Genomic DNA, 16,474 nt, shown 5'->3' with positions numbered 1-16,474 from the left:
TTTTCTTTGGTTTGTTGGTTGGTTTGTCTGGTTTTAATTTCCCCTGGTTGGTTTGTAACGAAGAATCCAGCCAAGATTAACTTAGACGTGACTCAGGGCTGATGAATGAAAATAATGAATGAATGAATGAAAATACTTTGGCATTCTTGCTTCATTCCTTTGGGTTGAACATTGCTCTGTCCTGTCAGTCACTTGAAATATTCCTGGCAGAACTTGGACATTCATGACTCACATACTGGTTCCAGAATCCCTGTGGTTCTTAGGTAGTAGAACACCTTAGGTAGTAGAACATCAGGAAGTTAAGATAGCTTTGTTATTCTGCTCTACTAATTAACCATCTATACAGATAGAGGATAAAACTATGATGTGCAATTATAAAATCACAAGTGTGTGTATGATATGTATATATAGCCACAGATCAACTGTCAATCGGCATGATTGGCTAGTTACAATTTTTGTTACTAAATTACTACTTAATGATTTTGTGTTTTTTCAATGGTAGGTAAGTAAGCAGAAGACGTGTTTTAAGTTCATCATGAAAGGAAAAACTTCACATTTAGAACATTTTATCCATCGGGCTTTTTTTTTTTTTTCTTTTCCATAGCAGTGGGGGAGGTACAGAGGAGGCTGCTTTTATGCTGTTTTAGCATTAGCTCCTCATGTGGAGAAGGGTACTTTGAAAACATAGTTTGGTAAACATTTTTCCCAGTAGCTATGGTTAGCATCAGACCAGTCAGTGGCAAAAGAGGCCTGACCAAAAAAATGATGGGGGATGGGGGTATTGGAAGATCAATCCTGTCAGTGCAGCAGTTCTACCTAGAAGTAGAAGTTCTACCTAGAAGAACCTTTACCAGATTGAGGTGGTCTGAATTGAGGTGTGAAGATTAGAAACAGCAAATGTCGTGTGTTTATCTGAGACACCTATGGAAGATTTGCACCTTGGCCATATTGAACTTGGTGTTAGCAAGGACAAGTTAATGCCAGCGGCCATGCATAAACTCCAGCTTGGCCCAGACCTCATAAAGAGACCAAATTGCAGGTTCAGCTAATTGAAACAGAAAAATTCCTACCTATAATTCAGGCTGTGAAGACCTAGAATTTCCATATTAATCTTTGAAAACTGGTTTAAAGACATTTAATAATGTCATAGGTCTAAATTTTAGAAAGATGTGTGTAATTTTATTTTTCTGGGTGAGACTCCCAGTGATGAAGTGTATATGAGAGAGGAACAAGTGTATATGTGGTAGAGAGGAACAAGTTGTCAGAGAGCATCTGACAACTATCCCTGACCTGGAGGTGTCAAAACTGAACCTGAGGCCATTTCATATATATATATATAATCTATATGTAGATTATATATAAGATTATATATTTATCATAGATTATATATAATAATTATATATTATATATAATCTTAACATAAGATTATATATATAATCTTATATTGATTATATGATTATATAATTAAGATTATATATATAATCTTATATATATATATGATTTTCCACCTCCCTGTTAATGATGCTATTGCAATCAATATTTGTTGGACACTTAGCCCTGCAGGAGTGTTGGGGGAGATGTACACAAAAGTGCAACACATGCAACACAGTTCGTTGCTCAAAAAAAGTGGTTAGTTGGCAGCGCCTGGGTGGCTCAGTCAGGTGAGTGTCTTACTCTTGATCTCAGCTCAGGTCTTGATCTCAGGGTCGGAAGTCCAAGCCTGTATTGGGCTCTATGCTGGGTGTGGAGCCTACTTCAAAACAAAACAAAACAAAAAACAGTTTACTTGGGAAAATAGATGAAGAAGGAAGTTAAGAACCAGAATATACAAAAATAGTGTGCACTGACTCATACATACAGCAGTTGGCACACTAAGACCAGAGAAAAACAGGTACAAAAGTGACAGGGACTAAGTCAAAAAGAAAAGGTTCTGAAGCAAGACAAGTAGAAGGCGCAGTATAAGGTAAAAATCTGGGTGAGCAGAAGGATGCCCCGAATTTTGGGAAGCTACCATACTTAAACCCAAGCTAGTGGTGGCTAATGCTTGACTGGTCCAACTCGGAAAACATCAGAACGTCGTACCTTCCAGTCCCCGGCCCTTCTAACATAACTAACCCTCCAGACAACTTCCCTCCGCGAAAGCAAGACTGGTCACGGGAGTGGCTGCTCTGCATGCTGGGGTTTGTAGTCTCCTCAGAGACCCAATCCGCGTGCTCTTCGGGGCGGTGCCGCCTTCCGGGATGCTCTTCCTGTTGGTGGGCCCTGGCGAGGTGGGGAGCCAATGGGGCCACAGAAACGTGGCAGCCACCCACGAGCCCGCGTCTTGGCCGACCCTGCCGGCGGGCCGGGCCACGCCCCCTGCAAGGCCCTACTACCCGGCGCCAATCCAGAGGGGGAAAATAGGGACGACCTCCTGCCAGGAGACTGGCAGGAGCCCCGGTTTCCCCCCTCAGTCGCTCTCAGTGGTGGCGCCGGTGCTCTCGCCAACGCGTCCCCACCCTCTTCCGGCCCTCGGCTGCCGGGGCCGCGCTCTCTTTGCCCGGTGGATGCTGCGCCTCTCTGAGCGGAACATGAAGGTCCTCTTTGCCGCCGCCCTCATCGTGGGGTCCGTCTTCTTCCTGCTGTTGCCAGGTCCCTCCACGGCCGACGAGAAGAAGAAGGGGCCCAAAGTCACCGTCAAGGTCCGTCCTCCCCTCTCCTGACCTGCCTGGCGAAGCCCACCCCCCCGTCGCCGGCGTTCTGGCCTCGGAGCCGCAAGTCACCGGTGTCCGAGGCATTTAAGCTCCCGGAGCTCAGGCTTGGGCGTCCTTGGCTTTGGCTCAGGCTCTGCCTAGGTTCCCGGCTGTGGCCTCGTGGCGTCCGGGCTTTTCTCCTCATTCAAACCGGAGACTGCCCGGCCCTCCCCGGCACCCCAGCCCCTGCTTTGACCCAGGAGTGGGCGCCCGGCATGTGCAGCCGGGGCTGATACTGTCAGCCTCAGAGCAGTCTTGCGAATACCGTTCAGCGCTGGGAAAATAGTCAAGGATCACGCCTGGCAAACTGGGAATCCTTTTCTTTACTCAGGCCAGATGTTACCCACTTGCAGTTACGAAGCACAGCAGTCTCGTTCAGACTTGCATGATGCTAACTAAGTTAAATTCCCCTCTTAAGATTTTTTGATGTTCGTTTCCAGAATCTGCGCTCATTATTTATGTAGACTAAAGGTTGTTTGCTACCCTATAGTCTAAAGGGAGTGCAAACAGACATTTTCTGGGAGAAGTGTCTGGAGCCTTCATTAGATTCTCATAGGGTTTTTGTTACCACCGTAATCCGGTTCAGAACTACTGTTCTCAAAATAGGGCTCTTTTCTGTACGACCTTCATGGTAACTTCTTGGGCCCTGGCTTCTCTGGCAAGACCCCTTCGAAAAGGCTGAGTTTGAAATGGTCTTCTTTCTCAGGTGTACTTTGATCTGCGAATTGGAGATGAAGATATAGGCCGGGTAGTCATTGGTCTCTTTGGAAAGACAGTTCCAAAAACAGTGGATAATTTTGTGGCCTTAGCCACGGGAGAGGTAAGTGGCTGGAACAGAGGTAGTTGAACTCAAGTGAAATTGGCACGTAAAGCTGGCAGCAAACTGAAGTGCAGAGAGTGGCCTATCTACAGCGGTAACCCTCACCGAGTACCAGCAGCTGACCGCTGCTCTGCGGCTCTCGGAACCTGGTATTATCGTATCTTCTGGAGGTTTTAAACTAAATCCAGAAATACGGATTTTTTTTTTTTTTTGAGAAAAAAAATTTTTTTAAGATTTTCTTTATTTATTTGTTAGAGATACAATGAGAGAGAGAATACAAGCAGGAGGAGTGGGAGAGGGAGAAGCAGGCTCCCCATTGAGCAGGGAGCCTGATGTGGGGCTTCATCCCAGGACCCTGGTATCATGACCCAAGCTGAAGGCAGATGCTTAACAACTGAGCCACCCAGGCTCCCTGACAAAAAGCAATTTTAAGACATTGCAGTAATCAAGGAAAACATATCTGTGGAAACTAGTCTGTGGCCTGTGCACCAGAACTTTCTCTTAAGGGTAAGGGGCCCAGAGCTTCCCAGGTTTTTAAAGAAACAGGAGTGCCCTGTTTAAGAAAGTTTGTATTCCTCTTAACTCTAAAGCAGGTGGTGGGGATTAAGAATACACTTACCAAGGGGCACCTGGGTGGCTCAGTGGGTTAAGCCTCTGCCTTTAGCTCAGGTCGTGATCTCAGCGTCCTGGGATTGAGCCCCACTTCAGGCTCTCTGCTCAGCGGGGAGCCTGCTTCCCCCTCTCTCTCTGCCTGCCTCTCTGCCTACTTGTGATCGCGCGCTCTCTCTCTCTGTCAAATAAATAAATAAAAATATTTGAAAAGAAAAAAGACTGCTGCAAAAAAAAAAAAAAAGAGTACATTTACCAGGATGAGCACTGAGTGATGTATATAGCATTGTTAGTCACTGTATTGTACACCTGAAATTAAGATAATGGTGTATCTTAACTATACTGGAATCAGAATAAAAAATTACCAGAGAAAAAAAATGTCTGTATTCCAACCTTGCAGTGACTCAGCAGGTAACTGTTGTTTTTTGGCCCGTCTTACATCTGTTCTTACGATTAGAGGAAAATGAGGGGGAAAGGTGGAGACGACATGTGAAGTAGAATTGTATAAAGGCTGAGGAGTGTGCAGTCTTAGCCTCTCCTGGGTCTGTGTGCTCTGTGCCTGGCCCGTTGGTCACTGCTCACTTGGCATGTCGAATGACGAATCTGGTCAGTGGTGTCTCTTCTGGGAGGTGGAGCTGTGGGCTGGGTTCATGGAGGGTCTAGTATCTGCCTGATGTCGCATGCCACTTCTCACCTTCTCCTTCCCTTATTTAGAAAGGATTTGGCTACAAAAACAGCAAATTTCATCGTGTGATCAAGGACTTCATGATCCAGGGTGGAGACTTTACCCGGGGAGATGGCACTGGAGGTAACCTCGGGCCCACTGGGCACCAGGCTCTCTTGGTACAGCCTTTAAGCTGGGAGGGCTGGATTGTGCTGGGCAGACGAGCTGCCTCCTCTCCCAGCTGCAGAAGCAGGACTAGCACCCGCATGGGGACCAGCTGTGGCCTTCTTTGTACAGGGACCCCAGGACAAAGGGGAGGAGAAGAGCGGGGGGTCGTGTGGCTCTCATCCCTGCCGGTCAGGGCCCACAGCCTTGGTGACTTTTCTTGAGGTACCCCCTGGGGGTGGGGAGCAAAGTGAAACACGTGGGTCAGTGGCTCTAGGTCAGGCTCTTGCTGGGTTGTTCACCGTCTAGGTGGGAGGAGCCAGGGGAACAGGACATGGAAGCTATGGAACAGTACGGAATGTGAGTGATGGCCATCGGCAACAGTGCCTGAGACGGAGCAGACGCGATACAAAGCACTGTATGCATGGGGGCAGACACATTTGGGTGAGGTCCGCCGTCCTCGTGCTTAGTGACCTCAGGCAAGTGAGTCCTCTGAGCTTCACCTTCCTCTTGTGTAGAGTGGGAAGAGCTGGGGTGCTGCAGGGTAGCTGCCTGGTAAGTTGGCCACTGCCAGGTGCCGGCAAGCAGAGGGGTCGCTCCGGCCAAGCTGGTCAGTAGTGGCCTCTTGCTTGTGAGGGAGGATCTGGTCAGGGTCTGGCCGGGGAGAACTTGGACAAAGAGGTGGGGCTCAGGTGAACCCACTGCTGTTCTGTGGCAGGAGCTTGGCTGAAGGTGGGGTTCCGAGATGGAGGGAGAGCACGCACCACACGGGGAGCCCATGCTGGGCTGCGGCCAGGCCCGGGAGCCTGGCCTTGTCCTCTGTGGAGGGAGGATCCACGGAGAGCTTGAACGGGAGGAAGACCTAGGCACAAAGGAGTTTGAGGGAGGATAATGGGGCCGTGTTTCTGTGTGTAAACTGCTCGTGACTGTCCTCCAGCGTACATCGTTCCCACTCTGAGCATTAGTCACTACTGGAGTGGGGGTGGCAGGAGTGGAGAGGAAGGACGAGTAGATAATGCAGGTGGGAGCTGCATGGGCAGTGGGCAAAGGAAAAGTTGTCAAAAGAATAACTGAAGTCTGGAGGGAAAAATGATGAAATATATTGAGTTTAAAACGAAGAGTTATTCCATAGGAGTTGGGAAAGTGATCAGAGCCATGGAGGGAGCTGTGGGGGGTTTCTGGCAGAAACCCTGCAGATGCCGGAGATTTACAAGGAAGACTCTCATGGAGAGGAGACTCTGAGCCAACACTTGACCCAGGAGTTGCCACAAATAGGTATAGGTTTTGTACGTGAGTTTGAAAGGTGTTGGGTAAAATAGTGTAGCTTGTTACTGGGTTTTTCCAGGACCTATAGTCACTAATGCACACTGTGAATCTCCCAAGAGGAGACAGGGAGAAAGTAGGGGGCAGGATTTCTCCCGGAAGCAGCTCTGGGAACTCAGGTATGAGGATTTCTGAAGTGGTGTCAGGGTCTGCCCAGCTCCCTTCGTCATGTACCTGGGCCTCAGATCCTTTGTGGGTAGACACACTATACACATCAACACCCAGCTTTTATTTTGTGTTAGTGGTAAGAGGCACTTGATCATCCAGAACCCAAGTGGCAGCCCCTCCCCACTCATCTCCGTTATCTTCTGTGCTCTGAGAAAGAAAAGCTGATCAGCCACAGCTGTCCTTTTCTTTGCTTCTGCAAAGCACCTCTCTATACCAGAGTACTTCAGAGTTCCTGTGGCAGACCTCTCCGGCCATAGCCAAGAGTAGCTGTCGATCTTTGCCTTATTTAAAAGCCACTCAGTTATGTTCTCAAAGTAACCAATGGGATAAGCTGTTCACTAAATCAGTCTGGCCTCATGCCTCACTTGGTCTGTCAGCATGGTTTGGCTCTGAGACCAGAGGGAAGGAAGTGAACAGCTTTTATGTCCTTATAATCCACTGGAGCCTGGCCTGACCAAAGACAGGTTGAGTCCCTGGAATCCTCACCCCAAAGGATGCTTGATTTGGGCCAGCTCAGCTCCTTGCTATACTCTTTCTTCCCAGGAAAGAGCATCTATGGTGAACGCTTCCCTGATGAGAACTTCAAGCTGAAACACTACGGGCCTGGCTGGGTGAGCATGGCCAATGCAGGCAAAGACACCAATGGCTCCCAGTTCTTTATCACAACGGTGAAGACAGCCTGGCTAGATGGCAAGCACGTGGTATTCGGCAAAGTTCTGGAAGGCATGGTGAGTTTGGGGGGCAGGGGCTAAACCTGGGTGGCCTTCCCCAGGAAATGGACATTCATGGGCAGGGGCACCATGTAGTTTATCCCTTTCCCAGTAGGGACCCATAGATTGCCAGTATTCCTATGTCCAAATCTGGAGGGAATCAGGAACTACCTTATGTGTCTCTGCCCCCAAGTTCTCAATTTTTGTGGCCTGCACAAGGACAGGGGCCTCTATTTCACTTGCTCAGTGAGAGGCTGGCACTACCCTCTGTTGTGCAGAACCCAGCCGAACACACTATCATCCCGGAGAGGCCACTGGGTACCCACTCCCCAGCCACCCCCCTCCTCTTCTCCCTTAGCTCTGCCTAGTCCTGCTGCAGAGGATCAAAACTACTGCCTCCTCATGTTACAGCTAGGGTCTCCCCGGCTAGGATTCCATTAGGGTTTTTGGGGCCCCATGGTTTGCCTGCTCTTTCTCCCATGGGGGCAGATTTTCTCGGCCAGATTCTGAAGCCTTTCTTCTTTGAGGGGTGGACCTCCTGACTCGGCTCTGCTCTACCTTCCCAGGAGGTAGTACGGAAGGTGGAGAGCACCAAGACCGACAGTCGGGACAAGCCCCTGAAGGATGTGACGATTGCAGACTGTGGCAAGATCGAGGTGGAGAAGCCCTTCGCCATCGCCAAGGAGTAGGGCCCCCGGGACCTCTTCCCTTTGAGCCACCATCTGTGCAGCCCTGTTGCCTTCCCCTGGGTGGAGACCGGCTGCCGCAGGGTTCCGTGCTGCTCTGGCCCCAGTGCTGGCCTCTGACAGAGTGGACCCCTCCCCGCACATTCGGCAGGCCTACCTACCGGCCTGGTTTTGTAACAAAGTCCTACCAATGCTGACCAATTAAAAAAAAAAGATGGTTTTTTTTATAATCACTGTGTGGGCTGGATTCTTGGGCCTGCAACAGCTGCTGAAGTCCCTGTCCCAGAATGTCTGGGATCCTGTGGCAGGGGGTGCTGTCCCCTGTTCGGGGGCTCTGGTCTGAACCCTTCTTCCCCAAAAACTACTCACAAATAGCAATCAGAAACTTTTTGCTCCTTGCTTCTAACCTTTGCCACTAAGGTGCCACTTTTTGCCCCTTGCCCCCTTCTGGTGTAGGGGAAGAAATACACCTCTTCCTTTTCATTGCCTACCTCTAAATGGACTTCTCCCTTTACTCCTTATCCCCTGTTGTCCCTGCCCTGACACCTAGGGTGGGTAAGTCCTGGGTCTGGGCTGGGGGGACCCCGCCGCCTCTGAGAAGGGAGCACATACACTGAGGCATGTGCCTGTCCTGGCAGGTGGCCCATAGGCCTCTGGGCTGGTCAGGGCATCGTTGGCAAAGGAGCAGGATGACAAGATGCCTCTGGCTGAGCTTCAGCTGGCCTGTTGCTGAAGCCGTAGAGGCCCTGGAGTACGCCATTCACCACCACGTTGGGCAGAGGCTCTGTGGGACAGAAAGAAAATAGAAGCAAAGGGAGAAAAGATGGAGGGCCGGCCTGGCCTCAGGTCTGTAGTTACGTGAGCGCCTGAACCCATAGGCTCAGCCCCCTCAGGAACAGAGGTCCCTGCCAAGGCCCTAGAACAGCTGGCCATCCCAAATGAGGCCTTGGCATGTCCTGCTTACATTCTGTTCACATTAGCTTGGTAAAGCCAGGATGGTGAGGAATGGAGACCAGGAGTGCCAAGTTTATCTCCCCACGTCCACTTTCTGAAGGAAAACAAAGCAGGCCACAGGAGCAGCAGGACAGGTATGACCCCAAAGGCAGGCAGTAGGCCCAAGATGCTGCCTTGAAGTCCTGAGCTGAAAATGGCAGGTTCAACCTGGATTCCCATCCTGACATCTAGGCCCTACTAGCAGATTATAGGTCTGAGCCCCCACCCCTCACCTGAGGATGGGCTGCAAATGTAGGGATCCGTGTAGAAGCTGATGACAGGCCGGTGGTGCAGCTGGGAGCTAGGAGGGAAGAGTCCAGAACAGTGAGGGAGAGGCAGGGGAGAGACTAGGGACCCCAAAAGGAAAAGGTGGGTGGTAAGTGGGCTCAGAAGGCACCAACAGAAACCAGGGTGGTGGTTGGGGGCGGGGGTGGGGGGTGGGAGTCTGCAGTTGGGAAGATAGGCCCCACAGCCTCAGGCCGCCTCCTGGCGCACGGCCACTAGGGGGCGGCAGGGGCTTTGACTTGCCTGCTGTCCTGCGGCAGGAACTCCCCCAGGGCGCTGAAAAGAGGAGACGCGCTGTGAGCTGCGGTTGGTGAGGGGGGTGGGGGGGGGCAGGGGCGCGCGTGAGGAAGAGGTGGAGACACGCAACCCCAGCACTTCGCCTCCCAGGGGACCACTGCTTCTATTTGTAACAAGCTCAGTTCCGGAGGTGGCTGGGGTAACCAAGACTGTCCAGAAAATAGCCACTCTATCCCCACCGCCAAGAAAGCTAATGAGGGAGGTCACGTCTCAAAGAAGAAACAGGCCCATGCCTGACAGCTGTAAGAAGAAAAAGGACTTGGCCTCTATAACCTTTCCTCAAAGATAAATAATAAGGCACACCTGGGTGGCTCAGTTGGTTAAGCAACTGCCTTTGGTTGGGGTCATAATCCCTGCGTTTGAGTTGGGCTTCCAGCTCCCATCTCTACTGGGAGTCAGCTCCTCCCTCTGACCTCCCCTCTCATACTCCTCTCAAATAAATAATCTAAAAATAATAAGTAAAACCTTTCCTCACCTGCTTGCTGCAAAGAGACCCTGTGCCCCCAGCACTGGGGCCCCTCTCTCTTGACTGGCCATGGTCCCCAGAGGCACTCACCCCCAGCTGCTGGCCTTAGAGTCTGTGGGGAAGTGCCGAAGATTCAGGAATTCCAGTAACTCCTTGGGCACATCCTGGTTCAGGTACAGGACACCCTGGAGGGATCAGAGGGAACCTGTAATCAGACCCTGCTGTGTAACATACAGAGCCCAGTGCAAAATGGAGAGGGTGGGGGTTCTAAGATGACCAAGAATTTCAAGAACGAGCAGAGCATTAAACCAAGCTTGGGTACCTTTTGAGCACTGGGCCTTGGGTGACTCCATGGGTTGTAAGCCCAGGAAGCCAACATGGCCTGGAATCTGGCATCTCTGTGTGGGGAAAAGGGAGAAGGGTCCCCACCCAAATCCTCAGTATTAACGGTAGCCCAGGCTCTCACCCTGGAGGAAAGCAAGAACTAGCTTTCATTGAGCAGAAACCACTGCCTCTGTGTTACCTCATCCTGTTCTCTCAACACAGAGAGAGCTGTTTGGACCCATGACTGTTCAGAAAACTGAGGCTTGGGGTCGTACACAGCATGCTGGAGAGTGGGTCCCCTTCACTCCCTGTACCTGCACCCCCCCCCACCCCGGTCCACACCTTTGGTCCAGCAGGCTGGGGATTAACAGAGGGCGCCCCCTGCACACCTGGATATAGGCCTCCAAGCCCTGCCGCCGCTGCTCCAATCCTCTGCTCCTCCAGTTAGGCAGGCGTTTTGAGGGGAAGTCGGGCACTTTGTACAGTTTCTTGATCTGCCAGAAGGTTACCGCGGTGCCATCACAGCATTCTGCTTGAGCCCTCAAGCTCACTGAGCCCGAGTCTCCCCCGGTCCTCCCTGCCCCCACTTCCAGACTTCAGGCTCTACCCCGGGGCAGACCGTAGTGAGTGATGGTTGGGACAGGACCCAGTCTCCCCCCATCCTCCCCCAAATGCCCGAGGGATGGCCGACCACGCGACTGGCATTGACGGTACAAGCTGGGCCCTGCCCCTCTGCGTCCACCCCGAAGCCCGAAGGGAGGTCTGTGCCCAGGACGGAGGGAGCGGGGCGGTAATGGGGGTGACAGAGGCTGGGGCCGCAGTTCGTCCGCCCATCTCCCAGGAGCTGGACAGGAGCCGGGCCGGGGTCGGTCGGTCGGCGGCGCAGCCTCACCCGCTTGTGCAGCGCGTGGAACTCGCTGTAGCGCCTCTGCACGATGTGCCTGCGCCCGCGGCACAGCACTTCCACTCGGAACACCTGGCGGGCGCGGGCGGGCGGCCAGGTGCGCGTGAGGCCCAGCGGGAGGGCTCAACAGGACCCACGGCCGCAACCCGCCCACCCTCCCGCGCTCAAAGGTACAAAGCGGCCCCGGGAGCCCCGCCAATCTCCGGGGACCCTCCCACGCTGCCCTCACACTTGGGGAGATGGGGAGGATGCACCCGCCCCTCTGCTACGTGCAGTCCCCGGTGAACCCGGACCGTCGTCCACGGAGCTGCCAAATCCAAGCGGCCCGAGACCCTCGGCTGGCGGTCTCTGGACCGCCTGACCCGCCGCGTTCGGATGCTCCAGCCCGGGCGCGGGATCCCCACTACGCTCGGCGCGGGGAAATGCGGCGGGTCCCATGCCCCTTCCCAGCCAGTGTCCCAGCTCACCATGTGGCCTTTCTCTGGGCTCTGCCTGGGATCCTCGGGTCCCACCGACGGGATGTGAACTTCCAGCATCCGCACCCCGGCTCCAGCCCCTCCGAGCGGGAAGCAGCAAGCAAGACCTCTCCCAGCTCACGCCGCAGACCCCGGCGGGCCGCACCGGGCCCGCCCCCTCGGTCAGGCCCCGCCCCAAATTGGCCCCGCCCCGGGCGTTCCCTCGCGCTGCCGGGTCGTGCGAGGGGCCGATTAGGCACCGCGCGGAGGCGGCGGGGGCCAAGCACCGCCCCCTGAGCCTAGTGGGCCGCAGGTGGGGACCCTTCGTCGGACAATTATCAGTTGTCAATATTTACTGAGTAGCCGCAGACTTCCAGGAATTCTGATGAGCCAAAATTTCATCTGCTCTTTATTGAGCGCCTAGTAACGACTAGGGTCTGTGGGCGCTGGACAGGGAGGGATGCAAGGCCCAAACCTTGGCGCCTACCTTGGGGGCCAATCAAGGATGTTTTTTGCGTTCTCACACCCATTCCCGGGACTAGGCTGCCCCCCATCCCCTTCCCGCCACTTTTCACCTAGACCCTGGGAACAAGACCTCACCTAGGAAGGCTTGGACAATCTGGCTTTGATGTCTGCCTCTCCCAGCATCCATGAGCCCTTACATTCATTTATTTTTTTCATCCATTCATTTATCTTTCAGCCCCAATCTGCTTCAGGTCCAGTTTGCCGGGAAGAAGCAGTTTAGAGCCCTGGGCTCTGCTTTGGGGGACAGATAGCTTGGCTTTCCTGAACTGTGTAGACCTGTTCTCATCTGCAAAATTGGGATTATAGGGCTCCCTCAGGAGAGTGTATAAAAACTTAGATGATCCCTGTTAAGCCCTCAGCAGAGCAGGTGTTGAGAAGACGGCAGCTTGTGGGCTTGTCCTGGAGGCAGAGGTGGGTGGTGTCTTTGTACAGGGCAACAGACAGGGAAGAGGGACTGTGGGAGAGAGCACTAGGCTGTTCTTGCTCACCCCCTCAGACAAGGCCTTCCTGGGTATGGGGCAGGATTTAATCCAGAAATCTCTCACCCTTGGGCTAAAAAGGGCCTCTACTCCCCCACTGAGCACCCTACATTTCAGCCCTAAGGGAGCTGTCCCATTCAGCAGAGTCCCATTCAGGACTCCTCTGACTTCTCCCAACAAAGGTCTGGGCAGGCTGGAGGACTTGTGGTGGGAAGGAGGAAGCAAGAGCACCTGTCTTAGGGGTAGAGGCTGGTGATTGGGGGACCACTGACTCACTTCCTCCCCTGCTAGTGCAGAGGGGCTTCTGAGCTGGAGCAGAAAGTCGCCCCCCACCCCCCACCCTCAGCTCTGCTCTCAGAGAGAGGCTGAGAGGATGACCCCAAAGAACGCAAGCAGGTCTCACCAATACTATGTACCACATGTTCTTCCCCCAAATTCCATCGCACAAGAGCCCCAGAATCAGGAAGCTGAAACTTCCCGCAAGGGAAACGACCCATTATGAACAGAAGTGGTGGGGTTTCATTTCTTCCCTTGCACTTTGGAGCGCCATCACTCAGAGACCCTGTTCTCCTTGTCTACTTACCGGGGAATCCTCTCCCAGGAACCTAAGACCTCTAAACTTCTTGGTCACCTGTCCTAATGACCGCCCTCTGTCTCTGATCCTACCACCCAGAAAACAGCTACATTTCCTAATGGATCTCCCTGTTTTCCCTTGCCTCCCTTTCTCATATAAGGTCCATTCTCTGATTAGAACAAACCACCATCAAGGCATTGCTTCAAGCCTTCAGAAGGCTTCCCGTTATACTAAGAACAAAACCCACCCTCCCTACCACAGTCTACAGAGCTCTGAGTGACCCAGCCCTGCCTCCATCTCTCATCTCATTTCCTTTCCTTCCTTTTCATGTACCAGCTCCAGCCACAGTGACCTTCTAGTTCTTCAAACCCAACAAGCTCTTTCTTGCCTCAGGGCCTTTGCGCTTGCTGTTTTCTCTCCCTGGAACACTCTTCCCTGACTCCTTACCTAGCTGGTGGGCTTAGCCTAAAAACTGCAATTCTTAGCCTTAAACCTCCTCAAAGAGACCTGCCTTCCTGACCTCTTACCTCACCACTATCCTATCACCCTGTCTTCCATTATATAATGTTTGGTTATTGTGTGCCTCCCTGGTTCTCCCGACTTTGCCCCAGGCTTTCATTGCCGTTGGGCCAGGGACCTGGTCTCCTCAGAGTCTGCTGCCATGGTGCCAAGAATGTAGGAGATACTCAAAAAAACATTCGTGGGTTGAAAGCCTCCATGAATGAATGGAGAAGAGGATGTTGGGAAGAGGCTGGGAGCAGAGGGAAGGCCTGGGAGAGAGGCAGGAGGGAGGAGTTAGAGGAAGGCCTGTGAGGGGTTACCTTCAGAGCTGGACACCTCTCACTCCCCACAGATTGTTGTCCACCTTATTTATTTGCTTAATATTCAAGTGTTCCTGAGAAACCTCAAATTGATGGAGTTTCATCACCAGTTTACAGGGAGATTAGTTAGAGGCAACTGACTTGTAAAACATCTGGTAGTAAACCGGCAGCTCCTAATTCCACCATGTTCCACACATGAGTGAAGATCCAAATGAATAAAGACAAGATCTTTGGCCTGGAGATATTTTAGGATGTCTCTGGGAAGATCAGTTCTGGAGAATATTTTCCTGTAAAGAGGCATACATGACATACTGTGGACTCCAAAGCCCATATTACAATCAAGGGAAAAGCTTATTTTCTGTAGACTTTAAGCTCAGGCCAGCTCGGTAGATGAGCACGGAGCTAAGTTCCTCACACTCTATGAGGGGTGTGTGGACCTTCAAAGTGACTGCTGTTTTTAGAATGAGTTTAACTGCACTAACTCTCTAACACATGAATTTCATTTCCAAGTTTCTGGGAGAAAGGGGCTGAAAAGCTCTAGTTTCTTGGCCCCAGTATTTCCAGATCAGATCACAGAACAATGGTTCTCAGGCCTCCAAAGGCAGCAGCAGCAGCATCACCTACAAGGCCTGTTGAATCGCAAAGAAGGCTCTGAGTTCAGTTTTCTGAGATCGTGGGCGGTTCCCACAACTGCCCGGAGCGCTGCGGCCGCTCCTGGGTTGGGGGCTACGTTGTAGGCACCAGTCTCTTGCCTCCCACACCGGGCCCCTGGGGAGGAGGGTCACCGCCAAGCAGGAGGCAGCGAGGGCCCTGGGTACAAGCGTCCCCTCCCCGGCCCCTTCTGGGGACCGTGCAGGTGGGCTGGACCGCAGCTGCCGCCCCGGCTGGGCCCTGGCTCTCCGCGGCCCTCCGCAGCCGGCACACAAAGCCCCTTTCACGGATCCGGCTTCTGCCGCTGCTCGGGAGCTGGCTAAGCCCTTTAAGAAAACAAACAGCTCCTGGGCTGGTGGGCGCCGCAGGGCACAGAGGCTGGATTCTTCCCTCCAGGCGGCCGGAGGAGGCGGACTAGCTCGAGGGGGCCCAGCCCCCGCAACCCGTGCCCGCCAGATCGCTTCACCCGGGGTGCTCTGGTCACCTGGACAAGCTCAGACAGCTCCCTGCCTCAAGGTCCTTATCTGCACGGCGGAGCATTGGGTGTGGGCTGAAAGACATCATGCTTCCAGAACATTTAGCTGGGGCCTGGCACATAGTAAATTAATGTTAGCTCTTATTATTTACTGAATTATAGGAATTTGCTGTTTTTGTAGGTTACAACATTAGGATACGGGCAATTACATAGGGTTCATCCTAATACATTGCTGATTCAACTTTGAAACAACACAAATAAGCTTTACTCTTCCTCTTTCAGTATCCCGAGATTGCAAGGTTAAGTTAAAAAATGAGTTTTTAACTACTCAGTGATCAGAATTTTCCTGATTTTGGGGCGCCTGGGTGGCTCAGTCAGTTAAGCATCTGCCTTCAACTCAGATCAAGATCCCAGCGTCCTGGCATGCAGCTCTGTATATCAGGGCTCCCTGCTCAGTGGGGAGTCGGCTTCTCCATCTCTCTCTGCTGGCCCCCCTGCTTGTGCTCTCTCTCTTTCTCTCTCTGTCAGATAAATAATAAAATCTTTTTTTAAAAAAATCCCGATTTTTGTTGATATTGTACAACCAAAAAACGGTAGAATAAATTGGGAGCAGAGCTTGATGTAAAAATCAGCAACGATCCCGTTCATCCTTATGGCCTCCCAGTTCTTACTAATTGCCTTTCTAACAGGTACATTTTTTTTTCTTAAAGAATTATTTTAAGATTTTATTTATTTGAGAGAGAGAAAGAGAGAGAACATGAGTGGAGTCAGAGGGAGAGGGAGAAGAAGACTCCCACCCAAGCAGAGGCCCAATAGAGCTCGGACGGGGGTGGGGGGGTGGGAGTGGGGGTGGTGGAGGGTGTTGGATCCCAGGACTCTGGGATCATGGTCTGAGCCTGTCAGATGCTTAACCGACTGAGCCACCCAGGCACCCCCTAATGGGTACATCTTTAATAAAACAAAACACCATACCTTTATGTTTTGCATACTGGATTTTGGTGTAGATGTCTAAAAAAATATTAGTGCTGCTAAAACATCTTGAATTATAGAGGAGTCTAAACTCTTCATTTTACAGGTGAGGAAATGGAGGTGTGAGGAAGGGGAAGCCAGCCCTGGAGTTGGTTGTGTAAGGAGAGCGCCTTTCACCAGCGAGCATGTCCTGCCACAGCCCCAAAAGCAAAGTTTGAGGGTAGCTGCTTCTCGGAGGACACAAAGGCTCTAGCCCTAGGGTTCCAGCCAACAGTGTCACTACTAGGCATCCCTTCCCCCTGTCCAGATGACAAGGACAGCTCAGGTGCATCAGACACCACCCAGGTCGAGGGGGCACTGGCAGAGGCCTCGAAGGCTG

General features: G+C 52.2%; 2 protein-coding genes across 5 annotated transcripts; one reads left to right on the top strand and one right to left on the bottom strand.

The window, feature by feature from the left end:
• The first annotated feature begins 2,398 nt into the window (after positions 1 to 2,398).
• PPIB (peptidylprolyl isomerase B) lies at positions 2,399 to 8,107 on the top strand. Its single transcript, XM_032342822.1, has 5 exons — positions 2,399 to 2,681; positions 3,439 to 3,552; positions 4,876 to 4,969; positions 7,025 to 7,209; positions 7,758 to 8,107. The coding sequence occupies exons 1-5, from the start codon at positions 2,547 to 2,549 to the stop codon at positions 7,878 to 7,880; spliced, it is 651 nt and encodes a 216-aa protein (XP_032198713.1). The 5' UTR covers positions 2,399 to 2,546; the 3' UTR covers positions 7,881 to 8,107.
• SNX22 (sorting nexin 22) lies at positions 7,930 to 11,921 on the bottom strand. Of its 4 annotated transcripts, none has more exons than XM_032342825.1 (7): positions 11,614 to 11,921; positions 11,135 to 11,218; positions 10,632 to 10,736; positions 10,009 to 10,103; positions 9,399 to 9,456; positions 9,104 to 9,171; positions 7,930 to 8,661 (listed from the first exon to the last, which is right to left on the bottom strand). In XM_032342825.1, the coding sequence occupies exons 1-7, from the start codon at positions 11,680 to 11,682 to the stop codon at positions 8,592 to 8,594; spliced, it is 549 nt and encodes a 182-aa protein (XP_032198716.1). In that variant the 5' UTR covers positions 11,683 to 11,921; the 3' UTR covers positions 7,930 to 8,591. The 4 variants fall into 4 exon arrangements, with proteins under 4 accessions (XP_032198716.1, XP_032198714.1, XP_032198717.1 ...); XM_032342823.1 differs by having other exon boundaries at positions 9,399 to 9,431; XM_032342826.1 differs by lacking the exon at positions 9,399 to 9,456.
• Positions 11,922 to 16,474: the final 4,553 nt, after the last annotated feature.

This window comes from Mustela erminea, chromosome 5 (assembly GCF_009829155.1).
Source record: "Mustela erminea isolate mMusErm1 chromosome 5, mMusErm1.Pri, whole genome shotgun sequence".
Taxonomy (NCBI): domain Eukaryota; kingdom Metazoa; phylum Chordata; class Mammalia; order Carnivora; family Mustelidae; genus Mustela; species Mustela erminea.
This window is presented reverse-complemented; position numbering and strand designations above follow the sequence as displayed.

Coding starts and splice junctions, on each gene's coding strand:
- PPIB (XM_032342822.1), top strand. CDS start 2,547: ATGCTGCGCCTCTCTGAGCGGAACATGAAGGTCCTCTTTGCCGCCGCC. Junction 3,553..4,875: donor TGGCCTTAGCCACGGGAGAG/GTAAGTGGCTGG, acceptor TCCCTTATTTAG/AAAGGATTTGGCTACAAAAA. Junction 7,210..7,757: donor GCAAAGTTCTGGAAGGCATG/GTGAGTTTGGGG, acceptor CTACCTTCCCAG/GAGGTAGTACGGAAGGTGGA.
- SNX22 (XM_032342823.1), bottom strand. CDS start 11,682: ATGCTGGAAGTTCACATCCCGTCGGTGGGACCCGAGGATCCCAGGCAG. Junction 11,219..11,613: donor GCCCAGAGAAAGGCCACATG/GTGAGCTGGGAC, acceptor CGCGCCCGCCAG/GTGTTCCGAGTGGAAGTGCT. Junction 9,172..9,398: donor TTCCTGCCGCAGGACAGCAG/GCAAGTCAAAGC, acceptor CTTCCCTCCTAG/CTCCCAGCTGCACCACCGGC.